Source organism: Mangifera indica, chromosome 11, assembly GCF_011075055.1.
Source record: "Mangifera indica cultivar Alphonso chromosome 11, CATAS_Mindica_2.1, whole genome shotgun sequence".
In the NCBI taxonomy this organism is placed as follows: Eukaryota; Viridiplantae; Streptophyta; class Magnoliopsida; order Sapindales; family Anacardiaceae; genus Mangifera; species Mangifera indica.
The window spans coordinates 10,722,836-10,747,714 of NC_058147.1; the positions used below are offsets into that span (position 1 = coordinate 10,722,836).

Consider the following 24,879-nt stretch of genomic DNA (forward strand, 5'->3'; position numbering starts at 1 on the left):
TGTTATTAGAGGCAACGAGTTTTTGGATAGCTTCTGGGAGGACTCCACGACATGATTTCCTCACTTTGCATCGTGCGACGGATGTCCCTCAGCAGGGATTGGGTTCCGGTGACTGTGGCGTGTTTATGTTACAATTTTTTGAGTGTTTGGCGTTGTCACGGAGCTACGATTTTCCCCAAGAGTCGTCTACCTCTATGCGTCGACGTTTAGCAGCATAGTTGTATTTTCACTATATCGAGTAGCTCACGGATGTATATTTTGTTGACTTATTGTTTATTTTTCGTTCTTCATATGTTTAGATGTATATATTTATTGTATGTGCATATGTGTATGATATACTTTATCTGTGGTTATATATGGATATTTGATTTGAGTGATGTTACTATTAGGCATGAGTTGATATATCCTAAAATGATGAAATCTGAAAAAACAAAACTGAAATTTGAATTCTAAAAGTTAAAATAACCTAGAATAAAAACAATCATAAAATTCTTCAGAAATCTGAAAAATACGAGTCGATATATCGTAAAACGGTGAAATTCGAAAAAATGAAACTGAAATTCGAATTCTAAAGGTTGAAAAACCCTAGAATGGCAACAATCGAGAAATTCTTCAGAAATCTAAAAAATATGAGTCGATTATATCATAAAACGATGAAATTCAAAAAAATGAAACTGAAATTCGAATTCTAAAAGTTCAAAAACCCTAGAATGGCAACAATCAAAAAATTCTTTGAAAATCTGAAAAATACGAGTCGATATATCATAAAACGGTGAAATTCAAAAAAAACGAAATTCAAATTCAAATTCTAAAAGTTGAAATACCCTAGAATGACAAAAATCGAGAAATTCTTCAAAAATCTGAAAAATATGAGTCAATATATCATAAAACGGTGAAATTCGAAAAAACAGAACTGAAATTTGAATTCTAAAGGTTGAAAAACCCTAGAATGGCAACAATCGAGAAATTCTTTAGAAATCTGAAAAATACGAGTCGCTTATATCTTAAAACGGTGAAATTCAAAAAAACGGAACTGAAATTCGAATTCCAAAAGTTGAAAAACCCTAGAATGGTAACAATCGAAAAATTCTTCAGAAATCTGAAAAATACGAGTCGATATATCGTAAAATAGTGAAATTCGAAAAAACGGAACTGAAATTTGAATTCTAAAAGTTGAAAAACCCTAGAATGACAACAATAGAGAAATTCTTCAGAAATCTGAAAAATACAAGTCGACATATCGTAAAATGGTGGAATTCGAAAAAACAAAACTGAAATTCGAATTCTAAAAGTTGAAAAACCCTAGAATGGCAACAATCGAGAAATTCTTCGAAAATTTGAAAAGTACGAGTCGATTATAAAGTAAAACGGTAAAATTCGAAAAAACGGAATTGAAATTCGAATTCTAAAAGTTGAAAAACTCTAGAATGACAACAATTGAAAAATCCTTCGAAAATCTGAAAAATACAAGTCAATATATCGTAAAACGGTGAAATTCGAAAAAACAAAACTGAGATTCGAATTCTAAAAGTTGAAAAACCGTAGAATGGCAACAATCAAAAAATTCTTCGAAAATCTGAAAAATACGAGTCGATATATCGTAAAATGGTGAAATTCAAAAAAACGGAACTAAAATTCGAATTCTAAAAGTTGAAAAACCCTATAATGACAACAATCGAAAAATCCTTTGGAAATCTGAAAAATACGAGTCGATATATCGTAAAATGGTGAAATTCGAATTCTAAAACTTGAAAAACCTAGAATGGCAACAATCGAAAAATCCTTCAGAAATCTGAAAAATACGAGTCGATACATCGTAAAATGATGAAATTCGAAAAAACGGAATTGAAATTTGAATTCTAAAAGTTGAAATAACCTAGAATGGAAACAATTAAAAAATTGTTCGGAAATCTGAAAAATACGAGTCGATATACAATGCCCCCCCAAATTTTAATAACATTTCATTTGACCCCTCAATTATCTATTCCTAAAATTTCATTGAGAAATTTATAATGTTTTTATAATGTTTAATATCAAAATACCCCCCTAATTTTAATAAAATTTCATTTAACCCCTTCTAGTGAGTGAGGATGTTTATATAAATGAAGGGAAGAGTAATTTTGGCATTTTAAAAAAAGTCATGGGCATTTTTGTTAGGAATAGTGAATTTGGGCATTTTTGCTTGAAAATAGTGACTTTGGGCATTTTTGCTTAGTGGGAGGGTATTTTGGCCATTTTTAATCATTTCCCTTTAATCAATCTCGAATTAAAAAAAAAAAATTAAGCCTTACTCCTGTGTCAAAAAACCCTAATTCAAAAATAGAATTATTAAAGACAATAATTAAAAAAAACTTTAAAACGCTAGATTTAAGGTTTTCAAAATATAATTTCAGAGTTTAATTCTCAAATTCAGATTTCATAACCTAATGCATATTTGCTATGATACCACATATAAGACTTATTTTATAAAAACAAAATAAGATAAAACATTCAACTATAATCTCAAGATCTGTGCATAGATTATAAAATATTGAATTAAATTTTAGGGTTTTAGAAATATTTAGATTTCCATGCAATCTGAAACGATAAAACCTTTATGAATCACCTAAAATTATTTGTCCAGATCACCTCTCGACATAACTTAGTCTTATACTCCATAAACCTTTCTGAATGACAGATTCGAATGGGTAAATTATACTGCATTAGGTTTTGGAGTTAGAACCTAACCAATTTATAGTAGGTTAATTGACCTCTCATCAAGATCCAATAAATCTTAAGACCCACATTTGTATTGTTTACCCAAATTATAGCCTTTAAGTGTATTGGGTCAAACCAAATTGAGCACATAAGTTTATCTTTAAACTAGTATTGGAGTATTTAATTATCCGATTTTTATTAAACCAAAACCATAATTAATGTTACCCTGCATCAAAAAGTTTTTGATAGAGGAATGAAAGTGCTGAAACAGATTGCATTTGAAAGTTTTATGCAAAAATTGTATAGAACGATTGAAGTGGATGCAAATGAATGTCGTTTGAAAGTTATAAAACATGTATGAGAAGTCGTGAAATGAGCAGCATAAAAAAGGAGATTTGGGGAAGGAGAAAAGAGGGGAAATTAGATTTTGTTTAGGTAGTTGTTGGTCAATCAAGGGAGAGAGTCTACCCTCTTGAAAACTAGACAAATTAGATAGAATTATGACGTCTTAAATAGTCAAATAGTTGGAATTATCCATTTAATAATATATAAAAATATAGTAAAAGGTTACTCCATTTTAAGTGTTGTTCTGGTTTACCTCTTGGAAATCAATTTGGTTTGCATATATTTGTGTGTGCTGGTTGTGCAAGTTGTATGGGTGATTTGAGCAGGTTCCCAACATTGTCACACTTGTTCGTAAGGATTCCACGTTGCCTGGGCCAAGATCTGTGGACATCAAATATTGAATTGTCACAGTCGTTATTAATTTCTGGTGGTTGGGTATTTGAAGTAATCAAATAGGTTCAACCAAGTCTTACCCAAATGAAGTAGAATTAGAAACAAAACACCATGTGTAACAGTAGTCACATTTTAGGAACCATTGGTCAAACCATTTTTGGCATTCTCCTACCCTTCATTCTGTATTATTTTGTACTGAAATGTTGCATTTTCTGCATTATCGAATGGAACAATTATTGCATCTCCTTCTAAATGTGGAACTTTATTTACATTTATGACTCTTCATTATGTAGATAGTCAGTTTGTCACACCACATTATACCATAAAATTCTATCATGTACATATTGATATTATAATAAATTTAATGAGGGTGTGCATGGTTGGATTTGATGCAGTTCGAGAACTTTTTTTAGACCTAGGTGTTCATATCATCGGATCATGTTCATATTATGTTAATTCGAGTTTCGTGTCAAAAACCTTCAATTCTAACTCGACCACATTTAAAATTATATAAAAAATTTTTAATCTTAACCTAACCTTTTAATATTCGAATTGATTCAACTAAACTCTACTTAACTCAAAATTATCTATTATTTAAGTGTTTTTATCATTTTAATTTTTTCACCAAATTATCTCAACGTACTATTAATAAAACATACAATATAATGTTTTGTCTTTTTAACAAATGTTTTAAAAATTTATATACTAAAACTTTTAAAACACGTCAATAATTTGACTAATTATATCAAATTATTACTACTTAATAATAAAATAAAATATTTAAATAAAAAAATAATACGAATAATTATAATTATACACAGATATAACTATATGTAATCTATAAATATTTAAAATTTTTACTATAAAGATACAACATGTAATTATAATATGAGTAAAACTTTTAAAATGCATTTACAATCTTATTAACTAAGTTAAATTTTTAATACTTAATAATAAAATAAAATATTTAAATAAAAAAATAATACGAGTAATTATAATTGTACAAAGATATAACTATATGTAATCTGTAAATATTTAAAAATTTTACTATAAAGATACAACATGTAATTATAATATGAGTAAAACTTTTAAAATACATTTATAATCTTACTAACTAAGTTAAATTTTTAATTCTTAATAATAAAATAAAATATTTAAATATTAATAAATAAATGAGTAATTATAATTATATAAAGATAAAACTATATGCAATCTATAAAAATTTGAACTGTTGTTGATATTATTTTTCAAAATTTCTATAATATATCTCTAACAAATTCTATTATAATAACATTTTTATAAAATATTCAAATTAATTCATATCGTATTGGGTTACTTTCATGGAAACCTCAACACTATCTAATTTAATTTTAAGTAGCGTCAGATTGATCCGAAATAAATTTTATATCAAAAAACTTAACCCTAATACAATATTTTTTGTATCATATCATATCCAATTAATAAATTATGTTAAAAATTGTCAACTCTAATTTTTGCCAAATATATTAAAAAATAATTTAAAAAATTTTTAAATTAAACTAAATTTAAAAAAATATAATTTAAATTATGATTTAAATATATTAAAACCATTTATTTTTAAATAATATTATTTAATAAAATTCTTACAGACACTGGGAAAGTTGTTTTTCTTTCAAGATCAACCGTCAATTCATTTCTAACTCAACCAACCACTAAAGCCAATAGATATTTTTGACGACATAAATAAATAAAAAAATAATACATCTTTTCAACATCGCATAAAAATGAAGATTGATGCATCGTTGTCATACATGACGCTGCATGAAAAGATAATGGAGTGATTACAAGTGAATTGATTATTAATAATGGAGTGATGGCCCAATCTCCACTACACCCTAGCTTGGATGAAAAGATAATTTTTCAACCCTTTAAATATAAATAATTTGCTTTTCCATCTATGAAAATCAAAATTAGTTTTAACGGGTTAAAATGTATTTTTATCGGATTAAATCAGTTATATCCTTTATAATATATATAGGCCATATTTTTTATTGTAATTTTTTTATTATTGTTATCCTTTTGTTTTTTACCTAAATTTTATTATTATTGCCTAAATCGTTACCGTTGTGTCACGGTCTAAATTAACTTCTTTTCATTAAATTGGTTGACCCAATCATCGTTTGGTTGTTAGTAGTCGATTTCATAGTTGCTCTCACCTCAATTATTTTCAACCTCACCAATATCCACTAACCCCTAGTCTTGCACCACTCATTTGCGACATACACGTACTTGTCTAAACAATATTTAATAGATCAATATGAGTTGATACTAAGCAAGGGCAATGCCAAGAAGTTGCGCATATGATTGATAAAACTATATAAATTTTGGGGATAAACTATTATTTAACTTCAATAAAAATAAATAACTATTTTAATATAACATAATACATAATCAAAATTCTTTATATAATAAGTAACATATCAATCAATTAGGAAAAACAAACAAATATTAATCAACTCCGATTTCAAACTTTAGATCAGAATAAATTTTTATACAGACCACAAGGGAAGAAAATACGAAATTAGGGTTGTGAATTAAAAAAGAAATGTTATTCAAGTTTTTTTTTTAAATAGTAATGGTATTTTTATAAATAATTAAAAATAGAAAAAATAATTTTATACTTTAAATTTAGTCAAATATTTAAAAATATGACAAATATAAAATATAAAATATAATTTATATTTAATATAAAAATAATATAAAATATGTATTTAATATATTTTTATTCAAAAATTCTTTTAAATATATTTAATGTTTAAATAATTTACTAACTAAGACACTTACAGATCTATGGAAAATGAAAAGCGACATCTACTTTTCCATTTATTCATTTTCTATTGATATGTTTTGTCTTTTCAGCCACCTACTCCACAATTTTTTAATTTCGCCAAAACGCTTATTGCCACTCATGGTCTACTTCATTCCCAAGCTTTCACCGAGGTTGCGTGCCAAACAAATTAATCATTTTTTTTTATCAAAATTATTATTTTAGTCTCCTGTAATAATAATAATAATAGAATCTATATTTATAATAACACAATAATCTTCAATAAATTCAACTAAAATAACTAAAAATCAACTGAAAAAATTTATTATTTGAAACCAAAAATTTTAAACTAACAACGCTCAAAATTTTCATTAAATCAGCAAAATCTAAATTTAAAATAATTAAAATAAGATAATTTACAATATACTCATTTTTTTGTCATTTTTATTGTCAAAAAAAAGAAAAATACCAAAAAAATCCAAAGAAATCTAATGGGCACTAAACCCGTGAGAGTCTCAGGAGAAAAATGATCAGAGATATGAATTTTTTTTTGTTTATATACGAGAACATTTTTGTTATTTCAAATTAATGAAGTATTTTTCTTTAATGTTAAAATTTTCGGATAATTTTTTTAGAACTCTAATGTTTTGGATAATTAATTTAATTTCCCATAAGTTTTTGGCCTTTAAATTTATTTTTATTTATTGTGTTACCTAGATTAATCTAAAAAAAAAAAAATAGGCCAAAGGACTATTTCCCACCCAAAGTATGTGGATTTCTCAAAATTTCTCTTGTTAACTTTGAAAATCTCATTTACCCACCCATAACCATTTAATTATGTTAATTTTAAGGACAAAATTATCATTTTATATTTAATATTAAAAATAGACTTAAATATGATTTCAATTTTTGCCCCTAAATTTAAAAAACTAACTTTTCTCCGCTAAACCAAGTTTGAAACAATCATATTTTTCCCCTAGGTTTTAGTTTCAATATCCGATTACTCTCTTCGGTGTCATCATCTACCGTCTCTCCCTCTTGATGGTTCCCTCCCTCCGATGGCCTGTCTCAACTCTGCTCTAACCCCTCCGATGTCTGAAAGATATTGTCTGAGAAGAGAAATTATCTTCCCAGATAACAAAGATGAGATCGATCGATCTAGTCTTTGTCATCTAGGAAGACAATTTCTTTTCCCAGAAGATGTCCCTCGGACATCAAAAGGGTTGGGATGACGTTGAGACAGCCCATCGATGGAAGAAGAACCGTCAAGAGGGAGAGACAATCGACGATGATGCTAGAGAGAGTAACCAGATATTGAAACTAAACCCTAGAGGGGGAAATGTGATTTTTTAAAATTTGGTTTAGGGGAGAAAATGAGATAAATTTTTTAGGGATTATAATTTTGTTAATTTCAATCAGTTATGAGTTTATAAATAGAATTTTTGAAGTTAACCAGGAAACTTTGGCCAAAAAAATAATTGAAACATAATGGGGTAGGTAAGACTTGAAACTTCTGTTTTACCGTCTCCTAGATTTTATCTATTTTCTAACCTTATCTCTTAAAAAAAAAGAAAAGAGAGAGAGAGAGAGAGAGAGAGAGAGAGATTTGATTTCACATAATCAATTTTTCGTTTGAAAATAATCAGGGTTTAAATGTATTTTCTTTGACTACCCAAAAAATTATATAAAATCACCAAAGTAGAAGGAAATTAAATAGGAGAAATGGCATTTTAGGCATAAAATTTAAAAATAATTTTATTTTCAACAAATTTATATGCTTGAAAATGACATTATTTTACAGAATTTTCTTAAAAATATTGTTATCTCAATTAAGGGTGGATCCAAACCAAACCGGCTTAGGTTCAAAAGCTAACTCGGTTTGATTAAACTTAGTTTAAATTCATATACTTTGCATATGAATCAAGTTCAAATTAAGAGGTTTAACTTATTTTAAAATCGAATTGAACTTTAGCTATAGAGAGTTCAACTTGATTGGCTAGCGAGCTAGATAAATGAGTCAATTCGATTCGAATTTGACTCATGACTTGATTCAAATTATGTTAAATAATTGTTAAATGACGTTATTTTATCAATGAGCCACAAATTTAAGTTACAAATTTAAGCCACATATTCAAACTATGAATTTGAGCTATAAATTCAAGTTAAATTCAAACTGAATTATTTTTATTCGAATCAAACTTAAATAATCTTTAATGTTGGTTGAACGAATTAGAAATAAACTTGAGTCAAGTTATTTTTTATTCGAACTAAATTCAAACCAAATGGTGTTTAGGTTTAGTACAGTGCGTGCGTATGCATCCCTCATCCCAATGGCATAAAATTGTTTATTAGATGTATAGTCAAAATCGTGGTGTCATCTTCACTTGGTTTTCTGTAGTAAAATTGAGACAATTAGGCACGAAATCATGTGCAATTTTAAATTGCTTAAAGCAAAAGGCTTGTGGTTAAATTATCATATATTATTAAGCTACCAAAACTTGATATTTAACACTCACCTACTCTATTGCTTATAATGGTATAGCGTGAGCATTGCGAATTTCTTTATTTCAATTCTGCTGTTTGGATGGACAGAGAAAAAGAGAATAATAAACCAAGAAAGTAATATTCTTTACAGAAGGATAAAAGAAGCATGTCCTTTTATTAGCAATAAAAATATGGTAAGGGATTATTTCCCAGCCTAGCTTTAGCCAAAATTTAACATTTACGGTAAATGAAAAACCTAAATACTTACCCATGAACTAATTTTTATTAAAATTTTGGGTTAGACAAAATGGTAAAATTGTTATTTTATTTTTAAACTATAAAACCCTAAAAATTTCTAAAATTTTCCTTTTTTAATTTAAAAACTAATAATTGTTCCCAGAATTAAGTTTTACAAAATTCACTTTTTGCTCTAAAGTTTCGATTTTCTGGCCAAACCTCTCCCTTTCTAGCAATCGACACTGTCCAACCATCCCTCTCCCTTCTTTTTGATCACCTATCTTTCGTTTGACACTTGGAGGCACTAATCTCAGCCAGTGTCTCCCCATCTTTCGCACGAATCATCTCGCCTTCTTTCACTTTATTCAACTCCTTGGTGTCATCCAAGCGTTTGTCATTGTCGTCCCAATGTCTCTTGTAGTCGTTCGACATTATCTCATCGTCATCGTTACTGAATCAAGTGTCGTGGCTAAGATCAATGAATCATGCAACGTTACCCAAGTGTCGTTCAAATCTGATAATTGGGTGGCCTTTCGAGCGTTGAACGAAGGATGGGTGGTCGCCTTTTCTTCTTCAGTTGTCAACGAAAGATGGGTGGGGAAAGTTGACTCTGGTCGTTAGAGAAAAAACCTTAAAAATTCTCAACCATAGGGAGGAAATGGTGAAAGTCAATTTTCAAACCTTTGGGGGGGGGGGGGGGGTTATATATTTTTTAATAGTATTGTTAAAATATAGATGAATATTTAGGTTTTTCATTTGTCATAAGTATACTTTTAAATTTTAGCTAAAACTTGGATGGAAAATAGTGCTTTGCCCATAAAAAAATGTGTACATTATTTATCTATAGGTTTATTCTAATATCAACATTCTCGAGTCCTGGGATTTATTTTAAAAACATATTTTCACTTTAGGTCCAAAAAAAAAAATATTAGTTTTGATTTGTAAAACTTTGCGTGCGTAAAAAAAACAAGTTTATGCAGTCTAACCATATATTAAAAAAACAATAAAACTGTGTAAACTTTTTTGTTATAGAAATAATATATCATTATATTTTTTAGTATTATTTTATTTTTAATTTAAAATTAATTAATTATATGATGATATATCATCTGTATATCTAATTATGCACCTAAAAGTATGTATGTATAGTATTACTTTTAAAAAAATTGAATTTTTTTCTCCATTCAATGTTTGAAAAATCTACAAGTTAATAGCCTTGTTTCAAAAATGATCAACATTGCATCCAACAACATTATTAGTGTATGTCAATTCATGTCAACAATTCTCTCTAATTGTTGTATATGTTAGAGAAAATGACCTAAATGCCCTTTTAACGTTAAATTATAGTGTTAAAATAGAAAATTGAGTGGAATGTTGATGGATTGTAAAACCAATGGTACCTGCATAGTTTCACTAAACTTTGGGTGCCAACAATGTTTTTGAAAAAAAATAAAAATAAAAGGTAGTCAACTGATGAAAAAAATTGAATTTTTTTCTCCATTCAAAGTTTAAAAAATCTACAAGCTAATACCCTTGTTTCAACACTAATCAACATTGCATCCAACAACATTATTAGTGTATGTCAATGCATATGTTCACATCATCGGACGAAACTCAAAATCATTTCAAAGAAGAGATATTATTACTAAAATTTATCTACATTAATATGGAAAGAGCTTTATTAGCATTTTTCTTCAGGTTTAATTCTCTCTAATTGTTGTATATGTTGGAGAAAATGACCTAAATGCCCTTTTAACATTAAATTATAGTGTTAAAATAGAAAATTGAGTGGAATGTTGATGGTTTGTAAAACCAAGGGTATCTACATAGTTTCACTAAACTTTGCGTGTGAACAATGTTTTTGAACAAAAATAAAAATAAAAATAAAATTTAATCAACTATTGAAAAAAATTGAATTTTTTTCTCCATTCAATGTTTGAAAAATCTACAAGCTAATACCCTTGTTTCAAAAATGATCAACATTGCATCCAACAACATTATTAGTGTATGTCAATGCATATGTTCACATCATCGGACGAAACTGAAAATCATTTTAGAGAAAAGATATTATCACTAAGATTTATCTACATTAATATGGAAAGAGTTTTATTAGCAGTTTTCTTTAGGTTTAATTCTCTCTAATTGTTGTATATGTTAGAGAAAATGACCTAAATGCCCTTTTAACATTAAATTATAGTGTTAAAATAGAAAATTGAATGGAATGTTGATGGGTTGTAAAACCAAGGGTACTTGCGTAGTTTCACTAAACTTTGGGTGCGAACAATGTTTTTGAAAAAAAATAAAAATAAAAAATAAAACTAGTCAACTTACGGAAAAAATTGAATTTTTTTCTCCATTCAATGTTTGAAAAATCTACAAGCTAATACCCTTGTTTCAAAAATGATCAACATTGCATCCAACAACATTATTAGTGTATGTCAATGCATATGTTCACATCGTCGAACGAAACTGGAAATCATTTCAGAGAAGAGATATTATCACTAAGATTTATCTACATTAATATGGAAAAAGCTTTATTAGTATTTTTCTTCAGGTTTAATTCTCTCTAATTGTTGTATATGTTAGAGAAAATGACCTAAATGCCCTTTTAACATTAAATTATAGTGTTAAAATAGAAAATTGAATGGAATGTTGATGGGTTGTAAAACCAAGGGTACCTGCGTAGTTTCACTAAACTTTGGGTACGAACAATGTTTTTGAAAAAAAATAAGAATAAAAATAAAAGCTAGTCAACTGATGAAAAAAATTGAATTTTTTTCTCCATTCAATGTTTGAAAAATCTACAAGCTAATACCCTTGTTTCAAAAATGATCAACATTGCATCCAACAACATTATTAGGGTATGTCAATGCATGTGTTCACATCATCGGACGAAACTCAAAATCATTTCAGAGAAGAGATATTATCACTAAGATTTATCTACATTAATATGGAAAGAGCTTTATTAACATTTTTCTTGAGGTTTAATTCTTTCTAATTGTTGTATATGTTAGAGAAAATGAATTATAGTGTTAAAATAGAAAATTGAGTGGAATGTTGATGGTTTGTAAAACCAAGGGTACCTGCATAGTTCACAAAACTTTGGGTGCGAACAATGTTTTTGAAAAAAAATAAACGCTAGTCGACCTGATGAAATTTATTTAATAGTCTTAAATCTAATGCTGTCATTAGTAATTTAACATACCAAGACTGTCCAAAATAAGATAAAATTTATTTTACGTGCAATTTGGATGTCAGGGTTTAAATGTATTTTCCTTGACTACCCAAAAAATTCTATATAATCACCAAAGTAGAAGGAAATTAAACAGGAGAAATGGCATTTTAGGCATAAAAATTTAAAAATAATTTTATTTTCAACAAATGTATATGCTGAAAATGACATTATTTTACAGAATTTACTTAAAAATAATGTTATCTCAATTAGCGCTAGATCCAAACCGAGCTGGCTTGGGTTCGAAAGCTAACTTGGCTCGATTAGACTCAGTTTGAATGCATATACTTCGCATATGAATCGAGTTCAAGTGAAGAGGTTTAACTCATTTTAAAATCTAATCGAACTCAAGCTATAGAGAGTTAGAGAGTTCAATTTGATTTGGCTAGCGAGTTAGATAGATGGCTCGATTCGGTTTGAACTTGACTCAGGACTCGATTCGAATTATATTAAATAATTGTTAAATGACGTTGTTTTGTTAATGAGCCATGGATTCAAACCAAAAATTTAAGCCACATATCTAAGCTATGAATTTGAGCCGTAAATTCAAGTCAAACTCAAACCCAACTATTTTCATTCAAACCAAACTCAAACAACCCTTAATGTTTGCTGGACGAATTAAAACCGAACTTGAGTCAAGTTATTTCTTATTCAAACTAAACTCAAATTAAGAGGTGTTTAGGTTTAGCTTAGCGTGTATCCATCCCCCATCCAGTAGCATAAAATTGTTTATTAGATGTATAGTCAAAATCGTGGTGACATCTTCAGCGGGTTTTTTGAAGTAAAATTGAGACAATTAGCCACGAAATCATGTGCGATTTTAAATTGCTTAAACCAAGGACTTGTGCTCAAATTATCATATATTAAACTACCAAAACGTGATAGTTAACACTCACCCACTATATTGCTTATAATGGTCTAGCGTGAACATTGTGAATTTCTTTATTTCAATTCTGCTGTTTGGACCGACAGAGAAAAAGAGAATAATAAATCAAGAAAGTATTATTCTTACAGAAGGAGAACAGAAGCATGTCCTTTTATTAGCAATAAAAATATGGTAAAGGATTATTTCCCAACCAAGTTTTAGCCAAATTATAACACACCCATGATAAATGAAAAACTCAAACACTCACCTATGGATAATTTTTATTAAAATTTTGGGTTAATTGTCATTTTATCTTTAAACTATAAAACCCTAAAAATTTATCAAATTTCCCTCTTTTAGTTTAAAAATTAATAATTTTTTCCCAGAATTAAGTTTTAGAAAATTTACTTTTCTCTCTAAGGTTTTGATTTTCCGATGAACCTCTCCCTTTCTAGCAATCGGCACTATCCGGCCATCCCTATCCCTTCTTTCGAACCATCCATCTTTTGTTCGATGCTCGGAGGCACTAATCTCAACCAGCGTCTCCTCATCTTTCACGCGAATCGTCTCCCCTTCTTTTGCGTGAATCGTCTCCTTGGTGTTGTCCAAATGTTTGTCATTGTTGTCCCAGTCTCTTGTAGTTGTCCGACATCATCTCGTCGTCATCATTGCTGAATCAAACATCGTGGTTGAGATCGATGAATCATGCAATGTCACTTGAGTGTCGTCCGAATGTGATAATTGGGTGGCCTTTTGAGTGTCGAACGAAAGATGGGTGGTCACTCTTTCTTCTTCTTCAATCATCAATGAAAGATGGGTGGGGAAAACTGGCTTCTATCGTTAGAGAAAAAACTTTAAAAATTTCCAACCGTAGAGAGGAAATGATGATTTTTCAAAGTTGTTGTTTGGAGGTGAAAGTCAATTTTCAAAACTTTGGAGGGGGGAATGAGATTAAATTATATATTTTTTAATAGTATTATTAAAATAACAGTTTTACCTCTATCTCTAACAGAAAATTCTAATAAAAGTTAATGTATAGATGAGTATTTGAATTTTTTATTTATCATAGGTATATTTGGAATTTTAGCTAAAATTTGGGTGGAATAGTTCTTTACCCAAAAAAATATGTGTACATTATTTATTTATTGGTTTATTCTAATATCAACATTCTTGAGCCGATGGATTTATTTTAAAAAATATTTTCACTTTATGTCCAAAAAATAATAATATTTTTATTTGTAAAACTTTGCATGCGTAGAAAATACAAGTTTATGCAGTCTAACTATATATTAAAAAAAAAAAAACTCTGTATAAACTTCTTTTTATAAAAATAATATATCATTATATAATTAAATATTATTTTATTTCTAATTTAAAATTAATCAATTATATGATGACATATCATCTATATATCTAATTATATATCTAAAAGTATATATATATAGTATTATTTTAAAAAAAAAAATGAATTTTTTTCTCTATTCAAGGTTTGAAAAATCTATTGGCTAATACCCTTGTTTCAAAAATGATTTTATCTCTAAGATTTGTCAATACATATGTTCACATCATCAAACGAAACTCAAAATCATTTCAGAAAAGAGATATTATCACTAAGATTTATCTACATTAATATGGAAAGAGTTTTATTAGCATTTTTCTTTAGATTTAATTCTCTCTAATTGTTGTATATGTTAGAGAAAATGTCCTAAATGCCCTTTTATCATTAAATTATAGTGTTAAAATAGACAATTGAGTGGAATGTTGATGGTTTGTAAAACCAAGGGCACCCGCATAGTTTCACTAAACTTTGGGTGGGAACAATGTTTTTGAAAAAACATAAAAATAAAAATAAAAGTTAGTAAAAATTTTGAATTATGAATAAAATAATATTTAATTATATAATAATCTATTATCTATATATTTAATTGTATATTCAAAATTACTTATAGATAATAAATTATATATGCAAACAATACATATAAATTTACATACAAATAATGATATATTATCATATGATTAAATAACTTCAAATTAAAAATAAAATAACATTAAATTACATAATTGTTTGTATCATTGTTTCATGTACATAGTGGTGCCCATTAATTCATCATCTATATACAAGATCGTGTGAAAAAAATGTCAAAAGTTTCTTTCGAGTGTCACACATGTCATGCCTGCCAAGGCTATATAAACTTGAAAGATACTTTGATTTCCAAAGTCTTGGACAACATGGTAACAGAATTCTCAACAACCTTTCCTTCAACACCACAAAGCTTGTTTACCTTCAAAGGTCAGATTTCGTTGCATGCTCATTTTCATGATTAACTTTTTATTGTCACTTGCATTTGTGTTCATGTTATTGTGTCATGATCTTGAAGTTTGATTTTTAAGGAGAGTTAGCCATGCTTGTTTGTTTGTTTGTTTGTTTGTGTGTACAGAGGATTAGAAGAAAAGGGTTTGATTTGGATTTTACATTGGAATTTGGAAAGAGATCAAATGGTTAATGTTTGTGTTTGTGTTGAGTTGAGTTCTTCAAGTTTGATCATTGAAGTGTGGTCATGTTTGTTTATTTATGTGTGAAGTGAATTTGAAGAAGATGGTCACTCTGGAGTTGCATTTGATTCTTGTTATTGTGTCAAGATCAAAGGGTCCAAGTTTATTGAAGTTTTTGATCCTTGAATTGTTGTCATGATAATTCATGTTTATGTAGAGTGACTATAAGGAAGAGGGTTTCAACTGAACATGGGAACATCGTCATTTATACTTTGCAATTGAGAGGAATTGTGTTTGGTTGGAAGCAAATCAGTTCCTACAAAGAATCTGTTTTGTCTGGATAATTCAATCAACCAGAGCATAAATCCTTGTGAAATTTTAGTAAGTGTGTGCTGTTTAGTGGTTGTTTTAGTTAAATTCATGGGAAAGTTTCTTTTTTGGGAAGAAATTGAGTTTTGCGTTTTCTTTTTTCCGGGTAAAGTTTGAATTGGAAAGATTTCCATAAAACAATGGAGGTCTTCATGGACCCATTGTGTTTCTGTATCAAACCCCTCATGTACTAATGAATTTCTTATGGCAGTGTCATATTTAACTTTATCCTGATGATGAAATTGGCGGACCTTTTACAAACACATCTTTAAAGGAACTGGCAATTTCTAATTTGATTGATTCACTCCGTTACTAGTCAAGGGATTTACTTTACATTTACACAATATTGTCCCAGGAAAAATCATTTTGTGCTTACTTTTCTAGCATCAAAATTTAATATTAAAATTATTCGGAAAGTCCCTCCTTACGAGATTGAGTTTGACTATTGACTCCTTTAATAATAATAGTATAGCATCTGAAACCATGATTAAATTATTCATATTATTTTTCAGAGAATATGGAGAATAGCATGAAAGAAGAAGGTGAATTAGGCATGTCTTCAATCCACAAGGTATGCTGTTCACTCCTTTATGCAGAGAGCAGAGTGGACTTTTCTCCTTCAGAGAGCAATATCTGACACATGGATACTAAATTTTTTAATCAGTTCGGAACTTCTTTTAATGATGGAAAAACTTCTAACTTGTTACCAGCTTACTGATGCATTCTTATTGACAGTCAAAATATACATGCGTTGTGAAAGTTTGGGGTTGAAGTAATGAATGTAAATCTCTTAGACTAGTCTGAACTTCGAATCGAATTTAGTCTGAAGAATGTCAAATATCCAGTCTTATCTCACTGAATTTAGCTTTCATTAAACCTGTTCTGAGGTGAGAATATGTCACCTTTTAGAGAGTTTATAGCCTCACAGCTATTTTGTTAATCATATTATTCATTTCAAAGACTGACATACTCTTTGTTTCATCTTGAAATTCTTGTTTCATTTTTATTTCTTTTTTGTTCTTTCATCAGGTTGACCCAGGGAAACCTGCCCCACTAACATGGCAACGACAACTAGATAGTAAACTAAATCTCCCTGTAGGGCTCACTATGAAGTTTCAAGAGATCAGGCAATTGGTAAATTTACAACTATATATGATTCATTTAAAGTTTGACATGTTTCTTTCCCGGCTAGACTAAAATGGAAATCAATTTCAGTCAATAAATTGTAAGCCCAGAAACAGTTAAGTTTTTCTGCAGTCAATATAGTCTCCTCCATTTGAGTATATTCTGAGAATTAAAACGCTTAATCCAAGCGTGAATGGTCTGAAAGCTTCTGCCTTTCTAAGGAATTAGTTTGGATTGATCTTTCTCATAATTGTTTCTTTATATATGTGGTGTTGCTTAAGCTCAAAGCAGAATGTCTAAACATGAAGTTTCTATATAAGATACAACATCTGTTTTTCTATTATACCTTGTTTAAATGATATGATAGGGCTGCCCTAACTGATTGCCCTTTTTTTCACTCTTCATCATTATCCCAGTTGGATCATTTCTTTGTCATTAGTGAACATGAAATTTGGTTTAGTAATCTATTTTGTTTGCAATGATTTTGCATCTAAAGTTGAGAGTTTGTAATCAACGGGGGAAAGCATTTATGTCAACCATAATGTATCATTTATTTGCTCCCCCGTATGAGCTCCACTATGAAGGAGCTCTTCAAGCTTCACAATGGACTCTTAACTAATGGTAATGTGCCCAATATGGTTTTCTGACACATTTAATTTATGTAGAAGCTTGAAACCTCTCTTAATTCATTAATGCTATCAGAAGGTTCGTCATGAAACTGACTGACAGAGATTCTGTACCAATTTTAAGTTTTCGGTAGGATATATAAAATTGATCTGTACATTCTTCTATGCTGTGTGTTTTCTTCCTTTTCTGGAGGGAGGAAGATGCAGCTTTAAGGACAAGACTCATCTCAGAAGATGAGAATATAGTCAGTTTCAAGATCAGGATAAATGTTCTGTTTAATTTTTTTTTCTATAATCTGCACTTACTTATTCTCTAGTTAACAATTTTGGTATCTGAGACTTGCTAATGGCTGAGGCAGACACTTTTATCCTTCCCTTCATGTATTTTGATAGATATTATTAAGTCTCATTCCAATTTTCTTATTTTTTACTGTTGGAAGGCCCCAATGGGTTTGCGACTGTATCGTTATACCAAACGAGAAGCAGCAGAAGGGCGGGTAAAGATTTCATCTGTTTTTGTCTAAATGGATGCTTTGTGATTAGAATATCATATCTGGTTTATAATCCTTTTATTTCAATTATAACCAAATATTCTTCATGTTTGTAGGCATCAATATTTGACATTTTCAGAAAACATATTATTACAAGTGATCATGGCATTCCTTTAGGTGGAATTGGGTATGTATTCATCATTGCTGACAACTGTGACAATGCACATTTTCAATGTTCTTGTAAGTTTATAAGAAAATACCCTGGCCAAGGTTGTTTTAATTCAAGTTATTTTTGAAATTATGAATTCAGTGCAGGAAGCATCGGAAGAAGTTACAGAGGTGAATTTCAGCAATTTAAATTGTTTGCCACAACATGTGAAGAAGGCCCAGTTCTGGCAAATCAGTTTTCTGTAAGTCTGCTTCTTATATTTTGGTAAAAAAGTTTTACTTGATCTATAGTGATGATAAACAAAATTAAAATGCTCACATTGTTTCCATTTAACTTCTTGTATAATGATAATGCCAACTTGTAGCTTGCAAAAATTCTAATATATTTAAGTGATCAGGTTTTTGTTTCACGACCGGGTGGAAAAAAATTTTCCACCGTGTTGTGTCCAAAGAGTCCAGAGGTTTCCAGGTATGAATTAAGATCATCCAGGAATTCAACTTCTTCAATTTCTGAAACTAAAGTATCATTTGATAGTTCTTTATAAACTCATTATTTTTACTTGTCTGAGTTACTGAACAGGCAAGGTTCAGCTTCAGGCATTAAATCTTGGGATTGGAATCTGAAGGGGGAGAAATGTACATATCATGCTTTGTATCCAAGAGCCTGGACAGTCTATGAAGGTATTAGTGTTTTAACTTGAAAACAGTAAATTTATGTTCTATCATCGGCAGTTTCCTACATTTGGTATCAATATTTCCAAAAACAGGTGAACCTGATCCGGAGCTGAAAATTGTTTGTCGTCAAATTTCGCCTATTATTCCCAACAATTACAAAGAAAGCAGTTTGCCTGTATCAGTATTTACGTTCACGGTATGAAAAGGCGTGTGAGCAAATTCATTTGTATATAAATACTGTTTTGTCACTCTAGATTGTGTGTCTTAGTAGATGCTTTATGCTTCTTTCAGCTATCTAATTCTGGACAGACACCTGCTGAGGTCACCTTGCTTTTTACATGGGCTGTAAGTCCGGCATTTTATACATCACATCACATTTCAATTTATTATATGAAGTCCTTGATAACCATGATCATTATCGATGAGTCTCTAATGAAATATGAAATATTTTGATTTACTCAATCAATACCAAGTACATTGCTTTGTGTTCCGTCACATGTCGAGTTTTTCAATTTCTCCTGTTAGATGATGAACTTGTATGAAGTTGAAGGTAGGGAGGTAGCTTCAGTTTAAAATCTTGCACCAGGATTCATTTGTATGGTAAACAGGTTTCTACTGTTTATATTACTCTTAATTTATGTATTTATGATTTCTCAGAACTCTGTGGGTGGAGCCTCTGCATTATCTGGTGATCACTTCAACTCAAAGATGATGTGAGGATTTTATCATTTGACTTAATTCAATCTGTAAAATTATTGACGATTAATTATTCTGCCTGTATTCCGTGTTAATGTTAGTTGTTTAATCATTAAATGATTCTTGATGCTTTCCAGGACAAAAGGAGGAGTGCATGGAGTAACTTTACACCACAAGTAATTTATTAATCAGATATAATGTTGACCCTCATAAATATTTCAAATTCTAGGCCATATCATATCTCTAATGTGAACTGCAAACATTGCAGAACAGCAAATGGACGTCCTCCTATAACTTTTGCCATTGCAGCAAAGGAAACATCTAATGTACGTGTCACCGAGTGTCCTTGCTTTGTGATAACTGGTGACTCTGAAGGAATCACTGCTAAAGATATGTGGAATGAAATTAAAAAGGTAATTAACCTCTTTTACATTCTCCCATGTCCCCAAAATATACAGCAATTTAAGCCTTAAAAAAAATAAAAGAAAGGGTCTTAATTTAGCCATAACTATCATTTTCTAGTGTTTTTAAGAAAAAATGTTTAATGAAATTCATTAATGAATTTGAGAACTCAATTTAGGTCAGCAAAATCTGCACATGTGATAATTTTGCAGCATAATCCGCTATTGACTTGAAAAAAATTGTGATTGTTTTATTTGTAATTAAAGAATGGATCATTTGAGCACCTTGACTGCATAGAAACATCACCATCAGAACTGGGATCATCCATTGGAGCAGCTATTGCAGCCTCTTTGACTGTTCCTTCTGGCACTGTCCGCACTGTCACATTTTCATTGGCATGGGACAGTCCAGAAGTCAGATTTCAAGAGAAGACATACCACAGGTGGCTTCCCCAGTCTCCCAATACTTGTTTATAGTAAAGCCTATAGTGCCTAAGTTTTTTGAGAGTTTATTGTAAAAGTATCTTTCATTTCAGGCGTTATACAAAATTTTATGGCACTTTCGGGGATGCAGCCCAGAGTATGGCACATGATGCTATCCTAGGTAATATCAGCATGATTGTATCAACTGTTAGAATGAGCATTTATTTTCAATTTCTACCAACACAGCTAACTGAATGTTTTTCTAATGTATTGGAACTAGAACATGCTCAATGGGAATCTGAGATTGAAGCATGGCAAAGACCAATTATTGAAGACAAAAGGTTTCCTGAATGGTGAGATAAATGGAACCTGTTGGCATACAAATTCTTCTAATTTTGTTTTGAAGATAGCAAAATTGAGAATTTCTTATGCAGGTACCCCATTACTCTCTTCAATGAGCTGTATTATCTGAATGCTGGAGGAACAATTTGGACAGGTATTCATGGAGCTTAAAGTTTATTTGCAGGAAGCCAATTCTAATCTAATACTATAATGACTCTTTTTTTCTAATTTTGCATAGATGGATTACCCCCGCTTCAAAATTTGGTGGCATTTAGAGAAAGAAAATTTTTTATTGATAAAACCAGGTCAGATTTGAAGACTAGAATCAATAATGACAATGTAAATCATACTGCTGTTGAAGTCCTCAAATTGATGACATCGACATTAGAGGACATACAAACTCCTGCAATGTCAAATGCTGCTTTGGGAACACGATTACTCCAGAATGAAGAAGAGAGCATTGGTCAATTCCTCTACCTTGAAGGGAGAGAATATCTCATGTGGAATACTTACGATGTTCATTTCTATTCATCTTTTGCATTACTCATGCTATTCCCAAAACTTGAACTCAGTGTCCAAAGAGACTTTGCAGCTGCAGTAATGTTACATGATCCTGGTAGGGTGCAAATTATGAGTGATGGAAAATGGGTTCCTAGAAAAGTTCTTGGCTCAGTACCCCATGATATTGGGCTCAATGACCCCTGGTTTGAAGTAAATGCTTATAATCTCCACAATACGGCTCATTGGAAAGACTTGAATCCAAAATTTGTCCTCCAAATATACCGTGATGTGATTGCTACTGGTGATAAAAATTTTGCACAAGCTGTTTGGCCTTCAGTTTATGTTGCAATGGCTTTTATGGATCAGTTTGATAAGGATGGAGATGGAATGATTGAGAATGAGGGATTCCCTGATCAGACTTACGATCTATGGTCTGTCAGTGGTATCAGTGCATATTGTGGTGGCCTGTGGGTGGCTGCTCTCCAGGCTGCTTCAGCCTTGGCACATGTAGTTGATGACCATGAATGTGCTAGCTACTTCTGGGTTAAATATCAAAAGGCTAAAGCTGTCTATGGCACTTTATGGAATGGTTCCTACTTCAACTACGACAACAGTAATGGCAGTTCCAGTGCAGCTATTCAAGCTGATCAATTGGCTGGACAATGGTGAGTGAGATTAAATTTTAATTTTTTTTTCTTTTTCAATTTCAAGAATTAAATCATATGATGAATATGAGGATAACAAATTCAACATGATCACATTTTTGTCACTTCTGTGGCTCATTTTTATTGTTTAAATTGCTGTTCCTACATATCAGTCCAAGTATCACAAATCAGTGCAGTGGCCATTAAGTAGTACACATTTAGGGCTTTTGTTCAAATAAAGTGGCTGTTACAAAAATTTTACCTCTGATACTGCGATATTGTCGCTTGCCTATCTACATTTTGCAGTAAAAAACTTGGCAATTTCATACAGCTGCTAGGCTTTTTGTTGTGTAGTCTTGCAATTATAATATTTTGCCAGTGTATTTTTCCCATTAATTAAGTTGATTGTGTTTACCTTTTTAACTAAATTGAACGAGAGATAAGAGGAAATAAGGGATGCAGCCCTTACAGTGTTTGCTCCTAAGACCAAATATTTTCTAGAAAGGAAATTTTCAAGGTAAAAGACTTACAGTACTAATACAGAACCACTTTTAAAAGCAATTTTTTTGTGAACAGATTTCGAAACGCTAGCTATATAACAGATATGCTTTTTATGCATTTTACTTAAATGCCATATCCTTTTTTATATTTCAAAGTGAGATATGTTGTGTTGATTTGTGGCTTGTTACATTTTTAGGTATGCTAGAGCATGTGGACTTTCTCCAATTGCTGATGAGGATAAAGTGAGGAATGCCCTTGAGAAAATTCACAAATTCAATGTCTTAAAGCTGAAAGACGGAAAGCGTGGGGCAGTGAATGGTATGTTTCCAGATGGAAGAGTTGATATGTCAGCTTTGCAATCAAACGAAATATGGAGTGGGGTTACATATGCTCTTGCTGCTACTATGATTCAAGAGGACATGCCAGATAAGGCGTTCGAAACGGCAGCAGGGATCTATGAAACTGCCTGGTCCCAAAAAGGTTTAGGGTAAGTTTGTTTTTTGATGGTTTTATATCAGCTTCAGTTTCAGGCTTGCGTTTGTCATATAGAGGTTTCATTCCTCATTACTAATCAAAACTGCTTCTGTTTGCAGTTATAATTTTCAGACTCCAGAAGCCTGGAACACTGACGACGAGTTTCGAAGTCTTTGTTACATGAGACCATTGGCCATCTGGGCAATGCAATGGGCATTGTCAAAGCCTAAGCTGTTCAAGGATGAGATAAAGCATGAGAGCAGTGTTGAAGAGTCTTCCTATGTGAAGCAACATGCAGCATTTTTGAAAGTTGCTAACCTGCTAAAGTTGCCAAAGGAGGAACCTCCTAAAAGCTTGCTACAACTTCTTTATGATTTGACCTGCAAGAGAATTCTTTGGTAACCAATTCTTACATCCTGCATATGAATTTTAGCAATTCTTTTCGTTGACGAAAGGATTAATGTTTGATGAACATTATTGGAACTTAAATGTTAATGCTAATTAAATGGTATGTGCAAACAATTCCATCTTCAAAATACATTGATCAAATGGAAAGAAGCTACCCAATGGAAACTAGCATTGAAAGAACTCGTTGAAGAATATAATCACATATGGGCCAAGGGATGCACGGGGACCTACATTAAAATTATCATTGCATCCCTGAAATTTAAGTTTATTGTTTGGTTTCTAGGACAATTTTTTTGTTTTTTGGGTCCCCTAACTTTTGTTAAAGGTTGTTTTTATGGGACAACTTTTAATTATTTTATTAAAGATAATTTTTTAAGCCCAAAGGATTTATTACCACCCAAAGTTTATTGAACTCTCAAATTAGTACCCATTAATTACTGAAAACTCAAATACCCACCCATGAGTGATTAAAATTAACAGAATCAGTTAACATTATTTATTTCTCTCCTAATTTTAGAAAACTAATGATTTTTTTCAAGATTAAACTTTAAAATATTATTTTTCCCTTAGGGTTTTTTTTTCTCTCTCTCTCTGTTTCGACATCATCACTGGCCAATATTTCTCTCTCTTCCCTTTCCAATGTCATCTTTGTCTTTAACGAAGTTGACATTCTTTGTCTAAAGAAGACACCAAAAAGGAGGAGAGAGAAGTCAACTAATGATGATGTTGGAAAAAGGAAGGAAAAAAGAAAGAAACCTTAGAGGGAAAATGTAATATTTCAAAATTTAATCTTGTGAAAAAATTATTAGTTTTCTAAACTTAAGAAAAAAATTAATAATGTTTTATTATTTTTTATATATTACTAATAAAATATTATTTTTCCCCTAGGATTTCTTTTTTTCTCTCTCTCTGTTTCGACATCATCACTGGCCAACATTTCTCTCTCTTTCCTTTCCAATGTCGTCTCTGTCTTTTACGAAGATGACATTCTTTGTCTAAAGATGACACCAAAAAGGAGGAGAGAGAAGTCAATCGATGATGATGTTGGAAAAAGAAAAGAAAAAAGAAAGAAACCTTATAAGAAAAATGTAATATTTCAAAATTTAATCCTATGAAAAAATTATTTGTTTTCTAAACTTAAGGAAAAAATGAATAATGTTTTATTATTTTTAATATATTACTAATAAAATGATGATTTTATCTTTAGAATTTAATTGATTATGTTAATTTTATCCGTCTATAAGTGGGTGTTTCGATTTTTAATAATTAATAGGTACCAATTACGAATGTAATTAACCTTGGGTGGGAATAAGTCTTTTGGCCTTGTTTTAAACTTAAATATTAATAAATTTTTTTCCATTTATAAGTACACTGGCCTATTCAAATGTCTCTTCTAAATTATTTTATGTCCAAACAATGTCACACATCTTCTCTTAGTCTCCTCTAAAATTATTATAATTCATGGTGAATTTCGGCTTCCAAT

At 30.4% G+C, this 24,879-nt stretch overlaps 1 protein-coding gene across 2 annotated transcripts; it reads left to right on the forward strand.

Annotated features, from left to right (window-relative positions):
• Positions 1-15,243: 15,243 nt before the first annotated feature.
• LOC123228913 (non-lysosomal glucosylceramidase-like) lies at positions 15,244-23,576 on the forward strand. Of its 2 annotated transcripts, XM_044654406.1 has the most exons (21): positions 15,276-15,349; positions 15,770-15,933; positions 16,434-16,492; positions 16,951-17,055; positions 18,113-18,169; positions 18,280-18,350; positions 18,474-18,573; positions 18,730-18,800; positions 18,912-19,012; positions 19,099-19,202; positions 19,298-19,351; positions 19,664-19,719; positions 19,840-19,878; positions 19,971-20,115; positions 20,371-20,546; positions 20,640-20,707; positions 20,807-20,879; positions 20,961-21,022; positions 21,107-22,034; positions 22,711-23,001; positions 23,108-23,576. In XM_044654406.1, exons 3-21 carry the CDS (start codon positions 16,439-16,441, stop codon positions 23,388-23,390), a joined length of 2,838 nt encoding a protein of 945 aa, XP_044510341.1. In that variant the 5' UTR covers positions 15,276-15,349; positions 15,770-15,933; positions 16,434-16,438; the 3' UTR covers positions 23,391-23,576. The 2 variants fall into 2 exon arrangements, with proteins under 2 accessions (XP_044510340.1, XP_044510341.1); XM_044654405.1 differs by lacking the exon at positions 15,770-15,933 and having other exon boundaries at positions 15,244-15,349.
• Positions 23,577-24,879: the final 1,303 nt, after the last annotated feature.